Source organism: Pteropus alecto, unplaced genomic scaffold, assembly GCF_000325575.1.
Source record: "Pteropus alecto unplaced genomic scaffold, ASM32557v1 scaffold76, whole genome shotgun sequence".
NCBI lineage: Eukaryota > Metazoa > Chordata > Mammalia > Chiroptera > Pteropodidae > Pteropus > Pteropus alecto.
The window spans coordinates 15,512,412-15,529,740 of record NW_006443138.1 but is presented as its reverse complement, the minus strand read 5'-3'; the positions used below and the strand labels follow the sequence as shown (position 1 = coordinate 15,529,740).

At 38.6% G+C, this 17,329-nt stretch overlaps 1 protein-coding gene across 2 annotated transcripts in view; it reads right to left on the bottom strand.

The window, feature by feature from the left end:
* The window catches only part of ACSS3 (acyl-CoA synthetase short chain family member 3), a 150,743-nt gene extending 141,057 nt beyond the window's left edge, over positions 1–9,686 (bottom strand). The window contains exon 1 of one of the 2 annotated variants that reach the window (XM_015598535.2): positions 9,189–9,686. In XM_015598535.2, the coding sequence (XP_015454021.1) occupies positions 9,189–9,499 (311 nt within the window). In that variant the 5' untranslated portion in view covers positions 9,500–9,686. The remainder of the gene's footprint in view (positions 1–9,188) is intronic. The other variant, XM_006923789.3, reaches the window with a different exon arrangement.
* Between the last annotated feature and the right edge of the window lie 7,643 nt (positions 9,687–17,329).

Here is a 17,329-nt window from a genome sequence, read left to right as displayed (position 1 = left end):
AATCCTAGATCTACTTACTAGTTTTATAAGTTTATGCAAGTTTCTTAAACTCTCTGTATCTCCATTTTAATACCTATTAAATAAGAATAAAAATTGACCCTATCTCGGAGGGTTATTATAAATATTAAATAAATTAAAGTACTTGTTACAAATAAATTAAAGTACTTGTTACAAATTAAATATTGTACCTGTCTCATAGCATAGATGCAAATAAAGCTTAGCTGTTTTTACTCTATGCTGAACACTACTTATGTGCATTAGTAAACTTAATCATTTCAACAATTCTATAGTTATTGTTTTCTTCTCAATCAATAAGGATGGGCAAGATGCTCTATTGTAACCACAAACTCTCAGTAACTCTTAAAAATAAATGTGTATTTCTCACTTATGCAACTTCACTGTGGGTTTAAGTGGACTCCCCAAAGCATTGTAATTTATGCATCTTTGCTCAGCAATCCAGACTACTTGGATCCTACATGTGCTTCTACAACGGCTGTGACAGACCAAAGAGCACTAACGATTGAAGCACTAGCACCCAAAAGCTTCCCCTGAAGTGACACACCTCATTCCTCTTATTGCCTTAGCCAAAGCTAATTACAGAATTATGTTTATGTGGGGAAATCCGATCCTCCTTTGTGCTCTGAAGTAGAAAACGATAGATATTGCTGAACAATAATACTCATCACAGTCTGCATTTGATAATTTCCCCATTTTATAATTATTTGGTGCAAGGTACTGTTCAAAGATGGGAGCAAACTTTTAACCCAGAAATCAGTTTGTTTTCTCTACAAACAATGATCTTTGACTTTTATTTTCTCCTACCCACCAAAACAGGGTATGTGACAAATTCCCATTGGTAATAGTGGCAAACTTCTTTCAGCCTTAACAAGGGAGAGTTGGGAAGAAGGCAAAGTCAGGGCATTTGTGGTTTAGAAAAGCACTTAATTCTCAATTGAAAATCAATGAAAATCTATTAAAAAAAAAGAAAAAGTATAAAGAGAAAGCAAAGTGAAATTAGTACAAAAGTAGACTTTTCTAAGCTCCAATGCTTTTGCTTATGGTTATTTAGCAAATAATTAATAATACTGATTTATATCCCTTCGGATACTACATTTTTTTATCATTCTATAACCACATACAAACTTCATTTAATTTCTTTAATACAGTTTTTTTCTGATTCAAGCTGGTTTTGCCCAGATAATGACATTGTGACTTACTTGCTTTTTCCACCCTCTACCTTTGTATGTCTGCTCCTTTAATCATTAAGCCTTAGGACATAAGAGTTATTGAGCCTCAGGTTTATAGTCATGGGGACAATAAGTTTCCGTTACACTAAGGATAATATCTTAGCCTTAGATATGTTTCAGTCCCAGGCCCATCAAGGCAGAGCAATCCCACCACCCACGGGAACAGACAGAATGGTGCCTTGCCAGATTCCAGAACCTCATACAATGATTCAGTCACCACAGCCCTGGCCAATTATCCAATCAGTAGTACCCTACCCCCAACTCCCATAGTTTCCATGACAACTGACTCTTTCCTTGTATAATCTGTACTCCCCAGAGTCAGTGGGGGGTAAGTTGCTGACAGCATTAGCTCACCTGTCTCCCGGACTCACAACTCCCTACAATAAATCCTTACTTTCTTTGTGGCAAACCTACATGTATCTTTCCTTTGACTATGGAGCAGGCAGACTGACTCTTTTTGTTCTGGTAACATTTCTATCATACTAAATTTTTTTTTTAACAAATATCTATATTGGTCATGTCTACAGTACGTACTGAGCATTCTTTCTTTTTTTTTTAATCTTTCTAAATTTATTTTACTTAACTGACATATTCACTCAGGAGAGGAATCTTGAAGATTAATTATACTTGGACAATATTATTCTAACATCAAAATCTAAGAAGAAGGTTTTCCTATTGTCCAGAGTTAGCTCTTAAGCCAAAGACCTACAGACTAGTCGTTTTTCTCCCACTTGGAGCAATTCATATTTATATCAGTAAAATTCACTCTTTATCTAAGTCATAAATTAAACTCTATTCCTCTCTAACTTAGTCTTTGAAAGAGCTTCTTTTTTTAGCCACTCTAAGACTTTCAGCTGGACTATTTCAAACTTGAAATTCTTAAACTTCACTTTTCCAAATATTATAATAGCACCTCTCCTTTCTGTGAACTGTCCCTTACCTCATTTTCACTGGCCACAATACCAGCAAATACAATTAATGCTTTTTGTAACAAGTTCTCTATACCCATAGTTTAGATAAAAGATTTGAGTTCTACATTTGGATGTGCTTCCTAAAACTGTAATTTAAAGAGGTTATTACACTCATATATATCACCACAGAGATTTACTAGCCTCCAACACGTTTTCTTGCAAATGTCACACCACAATAAAAAGCAATGCTCTCCCTTACAAAATTCCTATTTGTTGCTTATGAGAGTGGAAATTCTTTTGCAGAAAGAGGAGGAAGAAGGATAAGAACTAAAAAATAACTCAAACCACTGTTTTTGTTTGTTTGTTTCTTTCTTTTTTCTCAACTAATAGCATGTGACATGAACAAAGGAAAAGAAAGCCACCTTCCAGGAGGTGCTCAGAGTTTGGATTTTCCCCCAGGCCTGGTAGTGGATGGGTCACAGCTGATTGAATTTCCATTGTTCATTGATTGTGCCTTTGTCAGACAATCCATCCTTGCTTATGTAATTGCAGCGTTCCTGTAGGTCCCTCTGTTCTGTTATGAGGGTTCAGGAGCATAAGAGACTGAGAAAATTAGATACGGCACCAAGCTGCTGACCTTCAGAATATAAAATAAGGCCCCTCTTTTAAAATTGGTCTTTTTGGTGAGGTTATTTTGAGGAGCTGTATTTCTAACAGGCTATTGTCATGCTGACCATGTATCTTCTTAAAATATTTTTTTTATTTATAAAAAATGATAATTTAAATTTCAAATATATCTGTACTGTGCACAGTACTATGAATAAATTCATTTAATTTAGAGTTTGTCAAAAGGGGACAAATTTGTCAACTTTAGATAAAACTCTCACCTTCAAATCATAATTAAAAATAATTATATAAAATCTGAGAAATATAAAGGGAATTTCACTGAAACTTAACAAGTTTTTTTTAAAAGATTGAATTTCCCAGTTTAATGTGGCTGAGTAATTGTTTGCCAAAAAATCAAAATTCAGTAGAGTAATCAAATTACTTTCTTTTTACATAAAATCCATATTATATTTTCTTTGTTTTCCTTTGAAACAATGTCAAACTCAGAAAAATTGCAAGAACATTTTTCCCCTCTGAACCACTTACCGACATCATTCATGCCTGGTAAACCTCGGAATAACTGAACAAATATTAATTCTTTCATTCCTTTTCAACTGTCTTCTTATCTTCCCTGTCAAGCTCACAATCAAATGTTTTGCTAACTAGCTAAATAGTGCATAACAGGAACATATAGATCTGCTGGGTAGCTCTTTATTCATTGCATCTTTTAAACTTTTCTATCCTGTTTCTTCTAGTATATAAAGAAAAAAAGAAGTGAAACAAAGTTCAACTTGCAAAAACAGGGAGTCCTGTTGATGAAGAATAAGCAAAATTCCCTTTATTCCTGTTTCACAGATTTCTTCACTTCTGCCTTTAAGTATGGGTTTCTCCTAAAGTAGAGAGGAAACTAAAGAGTGAGAAATTGTTTTCGAAGTACCTCCACATGCTGTCATCCCTTCCTGTCAATGTCAAATATCTCCGTGAATGTTTTTGCCTACCATCAGTTCACTCTGTAATGCACTATTCTGACTTTGGCCCTCATCATTCTACTGACATCACATCATTAAAAGTCACTGAGGATTTCTGAGTCAAATCGATCTTTCAATCCTCAATAGCCTCAAAACATCTCTAGAACCTTTGACCTCTCTTGACTTTCCCTATTTCTATCTCTTTTCTTACTCATACTCTGACACTAAAATATCCTACTCTTCCGTCTCCTACTTCTTTGAATAAGTCTCAACCATTCTCACAATTGTTTTTTTCTTCTACTTGTTTCCAAAATTCAGTTCTTAGTATTCTACACTTCCCTCCCGTCTCTTTTTCTTCCTCTTCCTCCCTCCATCTTCCCCAACCCCCTACCCAATAGTCATTCACCAGGCTTTAACTCTCAATTCTTTGCAATTTATAGTCAAATCTATAATTCTACATCAAGCCCTCCCGCATTTTTTAGCCCATTATCGTTAATTTCACAATCAATTCCTCCACTTGGAAATTTGACTCACATTCTTGCAGTCATCATAACTTCTTTTCCTTCTTACATCCCATGGCCGGCCAGGCAGTTACTACATCTAATTTAGCCTGGAACAGTAGCTACCCAGTTCCAGCCAAGTGTCGCCATGAGAGAATGCCCACCCATTGCTGACAGTCTGCTTTTATTCAACAGAAGCCCCAAAACTGAATTGTTAAAGAAAATTTAGATTTTAAATGAAATCTTCCCACATTTAAATACTGACAACTAATTTTAGAAAACAAACAAAAAACCCAGCACCTGGGTCAAAAAATAAACAAAAAACCTAGCACCTGGGTCAAACGGAATCTATCTGCAGGCTTTCAGTTAGACTGTGACTTCTAGCCTGAGAAGTGAATGCAAATGCCTTGGCTTACAATTTCAAGCCTTCTAAAACCATCCTGAAACTACTTTCTGAATTCCAGTACCTGTAACTCAAAATAACCACAATAAACCAACAGGTCTATTATACTAACCTCCAAGCACATTTGGTTCTTTCTTACCTCCATGCCTTTGTCATGTTTGTTCCCCACACAGAAATGTTTTTCTTCCTGAGTCCTATTTTATTATCCAGTTCAAACGCTACCATTTATCTGAAAACTTCCTGGACCACATTAGCTGATGGGAATATTTCTAAAAGACACTAATACCTAGTGCTGTGTGCCAGGCACAGTCTGAGACATTGTATAAGCCCCCCTCGCCCCACCATAATACTAAGAAACTGTTACTACCAGTGTTCTCATTTTGCAAATGAAGATATCCAGGATTGCCCAAAGTAAGCGGCTGAGCTGGGGCTCAACTCAAACATATCTTGTTCCAGTGCAAAAAGAAGAGTAAGAAATGCATGCTTTGGTTATCTGTTATATGCCAGGAGCAAAAAAAAATTCACAACCTTAACATGACACATAATACCACTCACAAAATGGCTCTCTTCTTCCATTTTTTCATAATTTCCTGATTATTCCTTAAACTCCAGCCACATTAGCCTTCTTTCAATTTCTCGAATTTACTGAGCAACTTCATATCTCAAGGCCTTTGCAAATGTAGTTTCATTGCCTGGAATGTTCTTCTTTCCTAACCATTGTATTTCATAGCATCTACTGCAACTCTAAATAAATAGTTTGGTAATCATTTATTTAATGTATGTTTCCCCTGCTGTTGTGTGGTAAGTTCTTTCACTACCTCTTTCATCATTTTTTCTGTACTATACACACAGTGAGTGAATGATTGATGTCTTTAACTTTTATCAGCCATTTTAAGACTTGGAGGGATCAAACAACCTTTATCTCATAGCTAGTAAGTAATTAAGATTTTGCATATTGAAAAACCTGCACTATTTCCATTATAGAAATGTTAACCAAACTGAAATTATTTTCTAGTAATCAGCATTTAGTTAGTCTTTTCCTTTTCAGCTTATAGTGGCTGTTAATACATATTAAATTCTAAATCAAACAGTACATGAGAATCTTATCATTGAGTGTTGTTTAAATAAAAATAAACTAAAATGGGATTGCAAAGCTTTCAGAGAAAGAGATGAACTGATGGCCTAAGCAGAAGAGTCAACTTCGATGGGTAATGTAAAAGTGTTTTGCCTAATCCTTCAGAGAGTGGCAGCTAGATTTCAATTTCAGGATAGGTAGAATGTCTAATTCATCAGAAGAAAATAAGCCAAACATTTATTCTGTTGTTCCAGGATTAGAGAAATTGCTAGGAATTCTAATTGCTTCACCTTTGATTGCAATTCTACATTGAGGTCTCTATCATAGACTTTATTGCCCCAAAAGCTAGGTGTCAACAATGTGAATTAACCACCAAACTGTTAGGAAAGACATTTCTTCACAAATTCCTAAAGCATCTACATGTAATTGGGATTTGTTTTTCAAAGATTTCAGAGATTATAGTAGCAGAAATTTTATAGGGTTATTCACTACAATGGAAAGTTCCTTCAGTGTATCACCCTTAAAGATTTCTATTCCATGTTCATACTTCGGCATATGTAAACTACTATTGAGTAATCTATGCCATTGTGAAAGCTGACACGCATTACTCTTTATGTGTTGGGGCTTTGACAAGCCTATAGATTACAATCAGAGCTTACTTTCATGAAAAACAGACAAGCTTATAATAAAGGCGAAAACCTTCTTGCCTTTGGCTTCCCAAAAGGCATCAGAGATCCTGACTATATGTATGTCAGCTCCATCTAGAGAACAATTGGCTGTAGCAACTCCTCATTTTACTCGAAGACCTGGTTGTTACCCTCTCCCCTCCCCAAATCCCAGCTTCAAAGAAAATAACCAAAGCTCCTTCACATCAGATTGTGCCAGAATGCACTCACCACCTCCAAAGGACATGTAGAAGCAAAAACCATCAAATCTATGTATCCTGTTATTTGGCTATCATTTTTTAAATTATCTGTCAACCCTACCCTAGACCCTAGAGATATAAAGACCAAAAAAAAAAGAAGAAGACATTCGCTCTGCTCTTAAGTTTAGCTTCATAGAAAATTGTTAACCAGTGAGGAGTATCTACAAATAGGTGTCCAACACGGATAATGGATTCACATTGAAAGCAATAACTGAATGAAATTTAAAATTAGACATACGGCCTCCTACCTCTACTTCCCTCAACTCTGCTCTGCCTACCAAACTTCTTGATAAGATTGCATCACGCTGCTGATATAAATACATACTCCAAGATTTATCTCTTATTCGCTTTGATCTCTTGGAATGCTCTAAAACAGGTATGGCCACGAGATTCTAAGAGTACAAAGAGGAAGAATTCAGATTGACTAAATTCTTTAGTGCAATTTTTTTCAGTAGTGTTTGACTGTTAGTAGTGTTTGAATACTGTTATTTGACTAAACGATAGTGATCTACAATGCACTGAGTTTTTGAAAATACAAGGACCCTTTGACAAAACTTCTTTGACAAAACTTCTTTGACAAAACTTCTCATTATAAACATGTCATACACATAATTTTAGAAAATTTAGGCAAGTTAACTAGAGATTAAGAAGAAAAAACAAGTTAGAGAGAAAATCTCCAGGTCTCAAATGTCTATCTGATTCACGTTCTCTGGATTCCCCTGGGACTTCGCCAACTCCCAGCTAACCCCCTAGAAATAGATCCTTTTTCTTACATTACTACTTCCACTGTCTTATGTTTGACCCTCATTGTATTTTACTTAGAATATCCCAGTGACTTCTTAATTGAGTTCTTTGCACATGGTTTTATGGTAGGGACGGCCGCAAACGATTTCGGTACTATTCTTTATGATTGATAGGTGAACACAGACCTTTTTGAGAGCACACCCTTACGAGACACAATAATCTCTGTATTTTGATCTGAGAAATACCAGGAGAATTTCTTGCTCCTAAAATAATTGTGGTGTGAGAGTGTAAAGATAGCTATTCTTCCTCTGACATTTATAGGGCCTTTTTATTCAAGACATGGTCTTAATCCTTTATTCAGTAAATCTTAATACTGTTTCCATATTTACATATGAGAAAATGGAAGCACAGAGAAGTTAAGTAACATGCCTGTGAACACACAGCCAGTAACTGTGAAAAGCAAGACTAAAACTCAGTATTCTGGTTCCAGAGACCACGCTCTTAATCATGATTCCCAAAAAGCAGGAGCCATACATTAATCATTGGTGTATACCTGGCGTTTGAGTCATTGCCAGCCATGGAAAGGAGGGTGAGTCAAATACTACTAAAATAAAAAAAAAATTTAAAAATTTTTAAAAAATGAACTGGAAGAGGAAAGGTGCTCAGATTCTAAAGGAAAAACCATGTAAACATTTCCAGTTAGGAAAGATAGGGCATCATGGCTCTGGTCGACTTGCTCTTATCCATTCTAGCTAGGTTCCCCGCCCTCAACAAGGAGATATTTGTCAAATGTAAACCTGACCCTGTTATTCCCCCATCTCACTGCTGGGAATTTGGAAATGGGAATGGGAAACCTTATCACACTGTTTCTTAAACTTATACAGGAAACGTCTTTTCCTAATAGCTGGCAGGTGACAGTAACTACACCTTTAAGGGATAGGCACATAGAGCAAACAGCAGCCACAACTCTGAGTTCTCACAGACTGTGCCTCAACCTTAATATTCTAGCAAGTTTGGCATTTATTCTACAATTTATCTGTTTATTGTAAAATAAAAATAGTGTTGATAACTATTTATAATTACAACTCTAGGAGAAAAACTTTTATTCCTACCACAATTTCTAGCACCACTTGGCCTATATGTGCATTCTTTCAGGACACTCCCATACTGCAGCTTCATATACAAAACAGGGCGCTGCTCTAATCTAAGCTAATTGGCAGGACACATAAAACTCTTCTGGACCCAGCACCTGATTCATTAGGCCCCTGTCCCACCTCTCCAGCTAACACAGTAATTCACAACCACAGTAACTATCAAATTTCAACCTGTTTTCCGCCTCCTAATCTATTTAATAATTAGGTCCTTGTAGACTTTATCCATCGTTCCAAACCTACTTAGGTGTGATTTTAATGAAGTCTTTCTTCTACCTTATTCTTCGCCACAGTGTGTGGCCACTTAACATACTTCCCTAGTTTAATAAACTGCTTGCATTTGTTTACGCCGCTCTCTCCCCATACTAGGTTGTGCTGTGCTGCTCCTGGGGACAGGTCCTTGTTTTAGTCGGCTTAACACCCCCAGTGCCAAGCAGAGAGAGCCCTGCCATACAGATGAATCTCTGTCTGTAAGGAAACTGAGCTCACAGTAGATAACCGAATCCTTCAAGAGAAGAAAGAGAGTTATGAAATTGGAATTAAAAAATGAAAGATCTTGGCATATCTCAATCTCGATTTTCTTTCCTAATAGAACTCCAGGTTCTCGGGGCAGGGGTCGTCGAGCAAAGAGAGCAGGGGCGGCGGAGGAGTCACTCACCAGTTGGTGGAAGGGTGTCTGTTCTCTAGCGTTTTGGTCCAGGGTTTGTACCAGCTGATCTGCTCGGCGGCTTTGCCCCAGAACCTCTCAGGGTCCGCCAATGAGGCCGCGAAGTGAGTCTTGTACTCACCGCCGCCACCGCCGGAGGACAACGCGCGGCAGCCCCGGCCCCCGAGAGCGCCTCGCGGGCCGGGGGCCACGTAGGCCCTGCGGGCCTGGCCGGCTCCCCGGGCTAGAGAAGACCCGGGCAGGGGTCCCGCAAGTCCTCCGGCGCCGGTGACTTTGCGACATTGCAGCCAAGACGGCTTCATCGCCGTCAATTACTCCCACGCAGGCTGCGCGACCCGCGGTCCCCAAGTGAATTTCTCAGGCGACAACTGGGGCACTCGCGACTTCCCGGGCCAGAGGGGAGCAGGCGGGAGGCGGGGACCAACTCCGAAGTGAGCCTGGAGCCCAGGAGTTTGGACGTCACAATAGAGTCGCTGGAAAAAAACCGACCCAGAGAGGCGGGGAAGCAACAGGCTGGAATGGGCGGGGTGGGGGGTGAGGAGTGGTGACGGCGCCCTAGCGTGACTGCGGCCCTGCAATAAATCCAAATCCTCTGTGCTTTGCCGACCTCGCGGTTCCCAGGCAAAGTGCCCTTAAACTACAGAACGTCCTCACTTCAACGAAACACAAGGACCCCTAGGATGAGAGCCATGGGCCCAACTCTCAGTTTTCAAGCAAGGAAGTTGTGCGCAGCTTCTCCGGGTTAATCTTTGGAGAGAGAGCTGGGGGAGGCGGCACCGCCTCTGGCCTGCAGCGGAAACTAGCAACTCCGGGCTTTACAGCGAGGCACCTGATGTGTTCCTTTTATTTATGTATTTTTTAAAACTCAGCTCAGTCCTTGGTTATTAAAAACACAAGCGACACCAGGGCAAAGACCGCTCCAGGATTTCCTGACAGCTGAGAGGGTAGGAGGGATGGAAGGAGGCTGCTCCAGCCCAAAGAGAAATGTTCTTGGGGGTGATTGGCCACTGGGGTGGGTAACCCCACCGAGATGGGGTTATCTTGCTGAGTGAACTCCCCCACAGGATCTCCCTTCCAATTTACCGCTTTGGAGTTTTTGTGCCCCCCCCCCTCCTTCTTTTTAAATGAGGGGGTAAAAAGCCAAAAGGAAGAGTTCAATAAAAATAAAATGAATCAGAAGAGGAAAAGACGAAGCGGAGGAAAATTAAAAGAGAAGAGTGGCATAAATTACTGAGTTTAACCTTCTTAAAGCTCCTTCACTTTTTTTTTATATCTTAGTGTAATTTGGACGTGATCTCATTTGCCTTAGTATCATGCCAAATGCATTCTGTTTTGGTGTGGCGTTATTTGCAGTTTTAAAAGTAAAGATGTATATTTCCAAATCTGAAGTGAGAAATAGAGGAATGCCCCTGGCCCTAGGAAAAAATCGTAAACTTGAGAAGTTGTAAACAGATTATTCTTCAGAAAAAGAATGATGTGGAGGTAAAGGTTAAACAGAACAGATAAATCTAATGCAATAGAGGGGGAAAAAAAGTCTTTAAATAACTACCTTTCAACTGAGAAGCGAGGCACAAGACTTTTTCCTGACACCTGTACCCTACTTTATTCCTTCCAAAGATCTCAAATCAAATGTTTTCTAATAGCAACACACTTGTCACCAGAGAAAATTACAAAGCCTTTTAAGCTCCTGGCCCCCTCCTTTCCTCTGCCCAGTTACTTAATGCTACTTTCTGGCATACAAGATCTCCTGACTCCAAATTATCTATTGCATTACAATGATGTCAACTTCAGTTATTTGCTTAACAAATATATGAGCACCTACACAGCAAGGGTGTGGTTTGTTGGAGAAGCTATGAAGAAAGAAAGTAGACATAGGCACCTACTGTGTTTACACATCGTGCCCCCACTTTCAAAGATGTTAGCACCTGTGATTCTCAAAGGAATATCAAAAAGTGGGGTCTATAATCCCCATGTTTACAAATGGAGCTTGAGAGAGGTTAACTTACTCAAGGCCATGCAACTGCCAAGCAAAAGGTCAAGATTCAAACCTTGTCAAGGCTGGACACTTGGCAGCTCAAGCACTGAAGTCCACATGTGCCATGATACCAATCACCACTTCAAGGTAGAGGGCTTGCTCATAGACAATCCACTTCACTCCTGTCACTTACCGCATACTATGCAGATATGATCATTTTCTCTCTGTACTAAGACTTGAAAAAGATGGGGAATCTGACTCCAAATCTATGATTTTGGCACCAGGCTGATTAGGAATAGGAAGATATTCCTATTTAAAAGAAATATTTTAGACTTCCAATAAAATATGACAAGTTGAATACCCAGATCTATTTCTCTAATCCTAGAAATATTACTGAAAGAGTCAGAGGAGTGGTGGTGGTGGTGTTAGTAATAACCTACAAGGACAAAGAGAACAGAAGAGAAGAAAACAAATGAAAGAAGGGAAAGAAGGCAGATTTGTGGTCTGTGACTTAAAAGCAGGGGTGGGGGGGGAGGGGAAGAGAGCTGAATTTATCTGCTTTTAGAGGCAAAAAGGGTTTTCTCCTCAGAAACCTGGAATGTCTCAGGATTTGGAGGTCCTGGGTTCTTCTCAAGGTTTAAAATGAAGCTTAAGGGCTTAAAAACAAAAGGATTAATTAAAAGATTATATGAAGCGAAGTTAGACCCCCACATTGCCCATCCTATTGAAAACATTTTCTCTGTACACAGTAGTCCACAGGGGGCCTGAAACCTACATATGCAATGTTTTTCAATAGACAGATACTTTTTCACTTAAAGGAAGCACTTTCAGGTTTCTCTTTGGCACATCCAAATTGCCAGAATCACTGCTTGTGTGCTTTAGGGCCATTAAGTAAAATAAGGATTACTTTAATACAAACACTGCGATACCACCAGTCCTGACAACCAAGAGGACTACTAAATGACTAAGGGAAAGGGCACGCATACGCCATGAACCTGCTGTACAAAGATTTATTCACATCCCGAGCAGGATGGAGCTGGATGGAGTTGAATGGACTGATGCCATCATGATATTCAAAATATCTCACATTTAAAATGTATGAATTGTTCGTTTCTGGTATTTTCTATGTAATATTTTTGGACTACAGGTAACTAAAACTGCAAAAAGCAAAACCATGGATAAGGGGGAACTACTGTACATTGACTTGTTTTAAGCAATTGTACAAAATTGATTGTTGATGTAAGTTTCATTACCAGCCAAGGGAAGAGCATGACTGAAGGCACAGCCCAGCAAAGGCAAGAGTACAGTATACAGGTAGAAGAGGAGTGGGCTGTAAGACTAGAAACTTTTATTGGAGCTGGATGGGGCATTGCACAATAGTGTCAAATGCAGGCTGAAGCCTGAGAACAGACCATTGGCATTTAAATTAAGTCACTAAGAGCTTGTTACCTGGTCACTAAGAATATGAAAAGCTTAAAAACATTAGCCATTGAGTCTCAGTTTGAATCCTCGTACTTATTAGGGGGTAAAACTCAGAAAATATATTAGTTTCTCTACACCATAATTTTCGTATTTGTATTCTGAGGCTGATGCTTCACAGGATTGCCGCAGTTTAAGTATATGTAAATTGCTTAGTGTCAGGGCAGTAGCAAATCAGACTAATTTAGGAGAGCAGCAAAGTTTTTGAACGAACGACCAAACCAAAAATTCAACCCAAAAAATCTTCAGCTTCATTACCATACTTAACATTTTTTAATCAGAAAATTTCTAAAGAAATTACTTTAATTTAAATATGCATGTACATCTATACTATCTCAAAAAATAAAATTACAGTTTTAACTAATCTGGGGACAGGTGATAACAATTTTTTTGTAACCACACACAAACTTCATTTCTTTAATATAGTTTTTTTTCTATGTTCAAACTGGTTTTACCTAGATAATGGTATTGTGACTTGCTTGCTTTTATTTTCTGTCCTTATCTTCTGTATGCCTGCTCCTTTTTAAAATTATTAAGCCTATGACATAAGACTAACCAAGCCTCAGGTCTATAATCATGAGGACAATATGTTTCATTTGAACTTTAGACTAAAGATAACATCTTGGCCTTAGACATGTTTCAGCCCCAGGTGCATAGAGGCAGAACCACCCTACCAGCCATGGAACCATCCATGGGACCAGACTAGGCAGGATGGCACCATGGCTGGTTCTGGATCTGGACACAATGATCAATTATCTCATTCCTCTCCAACTATCCAATCAATAGCACTCACCCACCCCAACTCCCTTAGCTTCCATGACTACTGATTTTTCCCTATGTAATCTGCACTCCGGAGACATCCAGGGAGCCAAGTCTTTGAGCCAGATCTATCTGTGGGACTTGCAACTCCCTAAAATAAATTCTTATTTTCTTTGCTGCTGTTGCAGAAAAGTTCCAAAATCAGACCATCGAGAAACCAAGCAGAACTTGGAGAATTGGAGAACTCAGATTTATTATGCCCATCAGGGGTGCCAGAGGAGCTAGCGCTCTGAAGATCTGGGCCCGGAGCTCAGCTGCAACATTCCTAATATAGACCCTTTTGGGCACAGGCTAATTGGTTAATTTGTCCTCAGATGGTTGTGAAAGCGACAGGAGCTGCTAGGTTGTTGGTAGTTACAAAGGGCAGAAGTTGCTATAAGTTACTGGCAGTTACAAAGTGTTACAAAGCACAGGAGTTGCTAGTGGGTACAAACAGTTACATTTGTTGCTTAGACAGATCAAACAAAAGGGAAGGTGAGTCTTTCTTTAGCAATGTCGAGTACAGCCCATGCAGCAAGCATATTTTCAGAAGCAGAACAGAGAGCTGATTAGACTTTTGAGTGAAAATTCCTCTTCACTGCAAAACCTTCACATATCTCTTCTTTGGCAGGCAGGCTCTTTATTTATAACTCTATATAGATATAGTTTATTTCTCTATAACAATATGTTGCTTATTCCATTGAAACGTATCAATCTAGTATAAGCAAACGCATCATATTTGAAAAATGGGAAACTGCTATTGGTTATTTAACTTTATTTTTGTCCTTTTTATATTTTGGTATTGTTGTTTTATAACAACAAATTTCAAGTAATATTACTGGACTCTGCCAGACTATTCCAGTTACAGGAATCTCCTCCTGGCATGTGTGTGCATGTGTGTAAAATGTGTAAATGTGTAAAATGTGTGTGTTTAAAATGACTAATATCTGCTTTCTTCTCTAACATCTCTAAAGTACATTCCTTTATCTCTTCTCAGTGAGCTAATATAACAGCTTGCTAACCCAAATCCTTTTCTGCAGGTTGGTCTCCCTCCTATCATTCAATTAATCAAGTATTTACTGAGTGCCTCATACCATGCTCAGCAAGATTCTAGGAACACAAAGAATAATTTAAAATAACTAAGAGACCATCTCTGTTTTCAGGGAGCTCATAGTCTATGCAGGAGGAAAACAAGTCAACAAATCCAACGTAGTTTGTTAGGCCTTTTAGAGGTAAATGAAAATGCAATAGTGGAGGATCAAGGAAAGGAATGGAAAATGCTGTGTTCAAGGCAAAAGGAATCATTCTAAAGCATAAATCAATTGTTTCACTCTCTTGCTTAAAATCTGTCAATGACTCACTACATCCTGAGTGAAAAGCCCAAAGCCCCTAGCACAGACCTTTGATTTTCATTTGGTATCTATTCTGCTCCCCTAGGGGGCATTTAGAAGTGAGTAGTGTACTCTTATCCATTGCTGTCTAATAAATTATACCCTAACTTAGCAGTTTAAAACCACAAATGTTTATTATATCATACGAGCTTCTGTGGACTAGGAGTCAGCATGGTTAGCTGTGTAGTTCTGGCTCTAATGAGAACAGTCAGGCTATTGGTCAGGACTACTGTTATCTGAATGGGCAGGAGAATCTGGTCCATGGTTACTCTATGTAGCTGTTGACAGAAGGCTTCAGTTCCATAGGTCTGTTCAGAGGAGAGGGCAGTTGGCTTTCCTCAGAATGACATGAATAATTGGTGTGTGTGTGTGTGTGTGTGTGTGTGTGTGGTGTGTGTATGAGAGAAAAAGAGAGATTCCACAATCTTTTATAACCCAATCTCTGAAGAGCAATTTATCATTTCTGCTTTGTGCTTGCTATTGGTCACACAGACTTTAGTATAATGTGGGAGGAGACTATACAAGGGTGTGAATAACAAGAGTCTGGATGATTGGGGACCATCTTGGGTGGCTGGCTACAAAAAGTGAGGATACTTTTGGTTTGTCATAATGACTACCATGGGCAGGGGCCAAGGATATTCAAGTCTTCTACAAGAAAGAAGTGTAGCCCCTCACCAAGTTACCAACGGCATTGTCAAATAGCTCTTCTATACTTCATATACACTACCTTTTCCCACATGCACACGCCTGTGTTCTATCTGTGTCTGGATTCTAACTTTTTCCTGTAAAATCCAATTCTTTTTGATCTCCACAAATCTTCCTTCTGGCTGCAGTGCCTTCTTCACCTTGGCAATCTTTCAAAACATCTCTTCAGGACTTAGTACAACTATCTTCATCTCCTGGATGCATCCCCTGATCACATTAAGCAGACGAGCCCTTGCTATTCTATGCTCTATTCATATCTTTGTTATAGCACTATTATACAGCTGTAATTACTCCTTTACCAACCCTTCTCCCCAAAAGACTATGAGCCCCTGAACAACTCTAAGTTAGTCTTAGTTTAGTCTCAGTGTCTCATACCTTACACAGTCTCTGCACATAATAAACACTTCTTAATACAAATTAGTTGAGTGAATACCAAATTAGCAGCATATTGTTTGTTTATGTACATGTGTGTATAAGGATGGTGCCATTTAAGAGAGAATTGCAGACTGTAAAAGCTTGAGGACAACTGACCTACTCTGTTTCAACCCAGTCTCTGCTTGTTCCATTCGTTTTTTATTAAGGTACAAATATGGCCTTCATATAAAAATTCACATCTCAGAATAACTTTTTAAAGATAAATTCTCTCTCTCTCTCTCTCTGTTACACACACACACACACGCACGCACACACACACGCACTACTCAATTACTCATGTCACTTTGGGAAAAGCCAGCTGCCCTGTCCTCTGAATAGCCCTATGCAACTGAAGCATCCTGACAACAGCCACATGAGTGACCATGGACTAGACTTTTCTGTCCATTCAGATGACAAAAGAATAACCAAAAATTATATTTTCATAGATCATGTCTATAAATTTAGGAGGTACTACCTGATTAAAACACTTATCTTTCAGAAAATATTCATGTTAAAGAGTTTAAGATCTTTTATAAATCAATAAAAAATAATTCTGCCTCATTCTTTGCTAGATCTAATGATGTTTACACGAGAGTGGGTAGATACAGAATATGATATCCTAGCACATTATAACGATAAATTAACATTATTTTAGATAAGGATGTAAGCTATGATGAAAATCAAACAAAGTAAAGAGTGAGTGAGGTGATATTAGGAGGTGATATTTAAACTAAGACCTGAATTATAGGAAGAAATTGTAATGTGACTATCTGGGAGAAGAGAACGTTAGAGAGACAGAAGAATCAATAAGTGAAAGGTCTCTGATTGAAATAAGCTTAGCATATATGGGAGTTAGAAAGTTAACAAGTGATGTTGAAGCACTTTAAAAGATTGAGAGATGCAGTCAGTATGAGAGATAAGAGGAGCTAGATCATCAAGGACCCTATAGACTTTGGAAAGGAGTTTGATTTTACTCTAAATACAAGTTGAAAGGGATTGGATGGATTTCAAAAACAGAAGTGATACCTGATTTACCTTTATAAAGTTTTGGGGTTTTGACCCTCCTGTTCTGGTTTTTACTGTAACCATTAACTCCTGAATCTGACATCTATGACAAAAGATCTTCAAAGTATCCAAAAGTAGAGGTGGCTTGAGTTTGCTAATGGTGCACTGTCTCTTTTATCTACAATGTTAACATTACATGGGACTTCGGTGCTGAGTTTCACCTTGACTGGAGTTTAGAAAGCCTTTTCTTCTAGACTATATTTTCTTTTTAGCAGTTGGCAAAACAGGCACTTAATTCTTCAATCACTCTCAGTCTTTGCTAACTCCCTTTTCAGGTCCATTGCGGAGCTATAAGGAAATTTCAC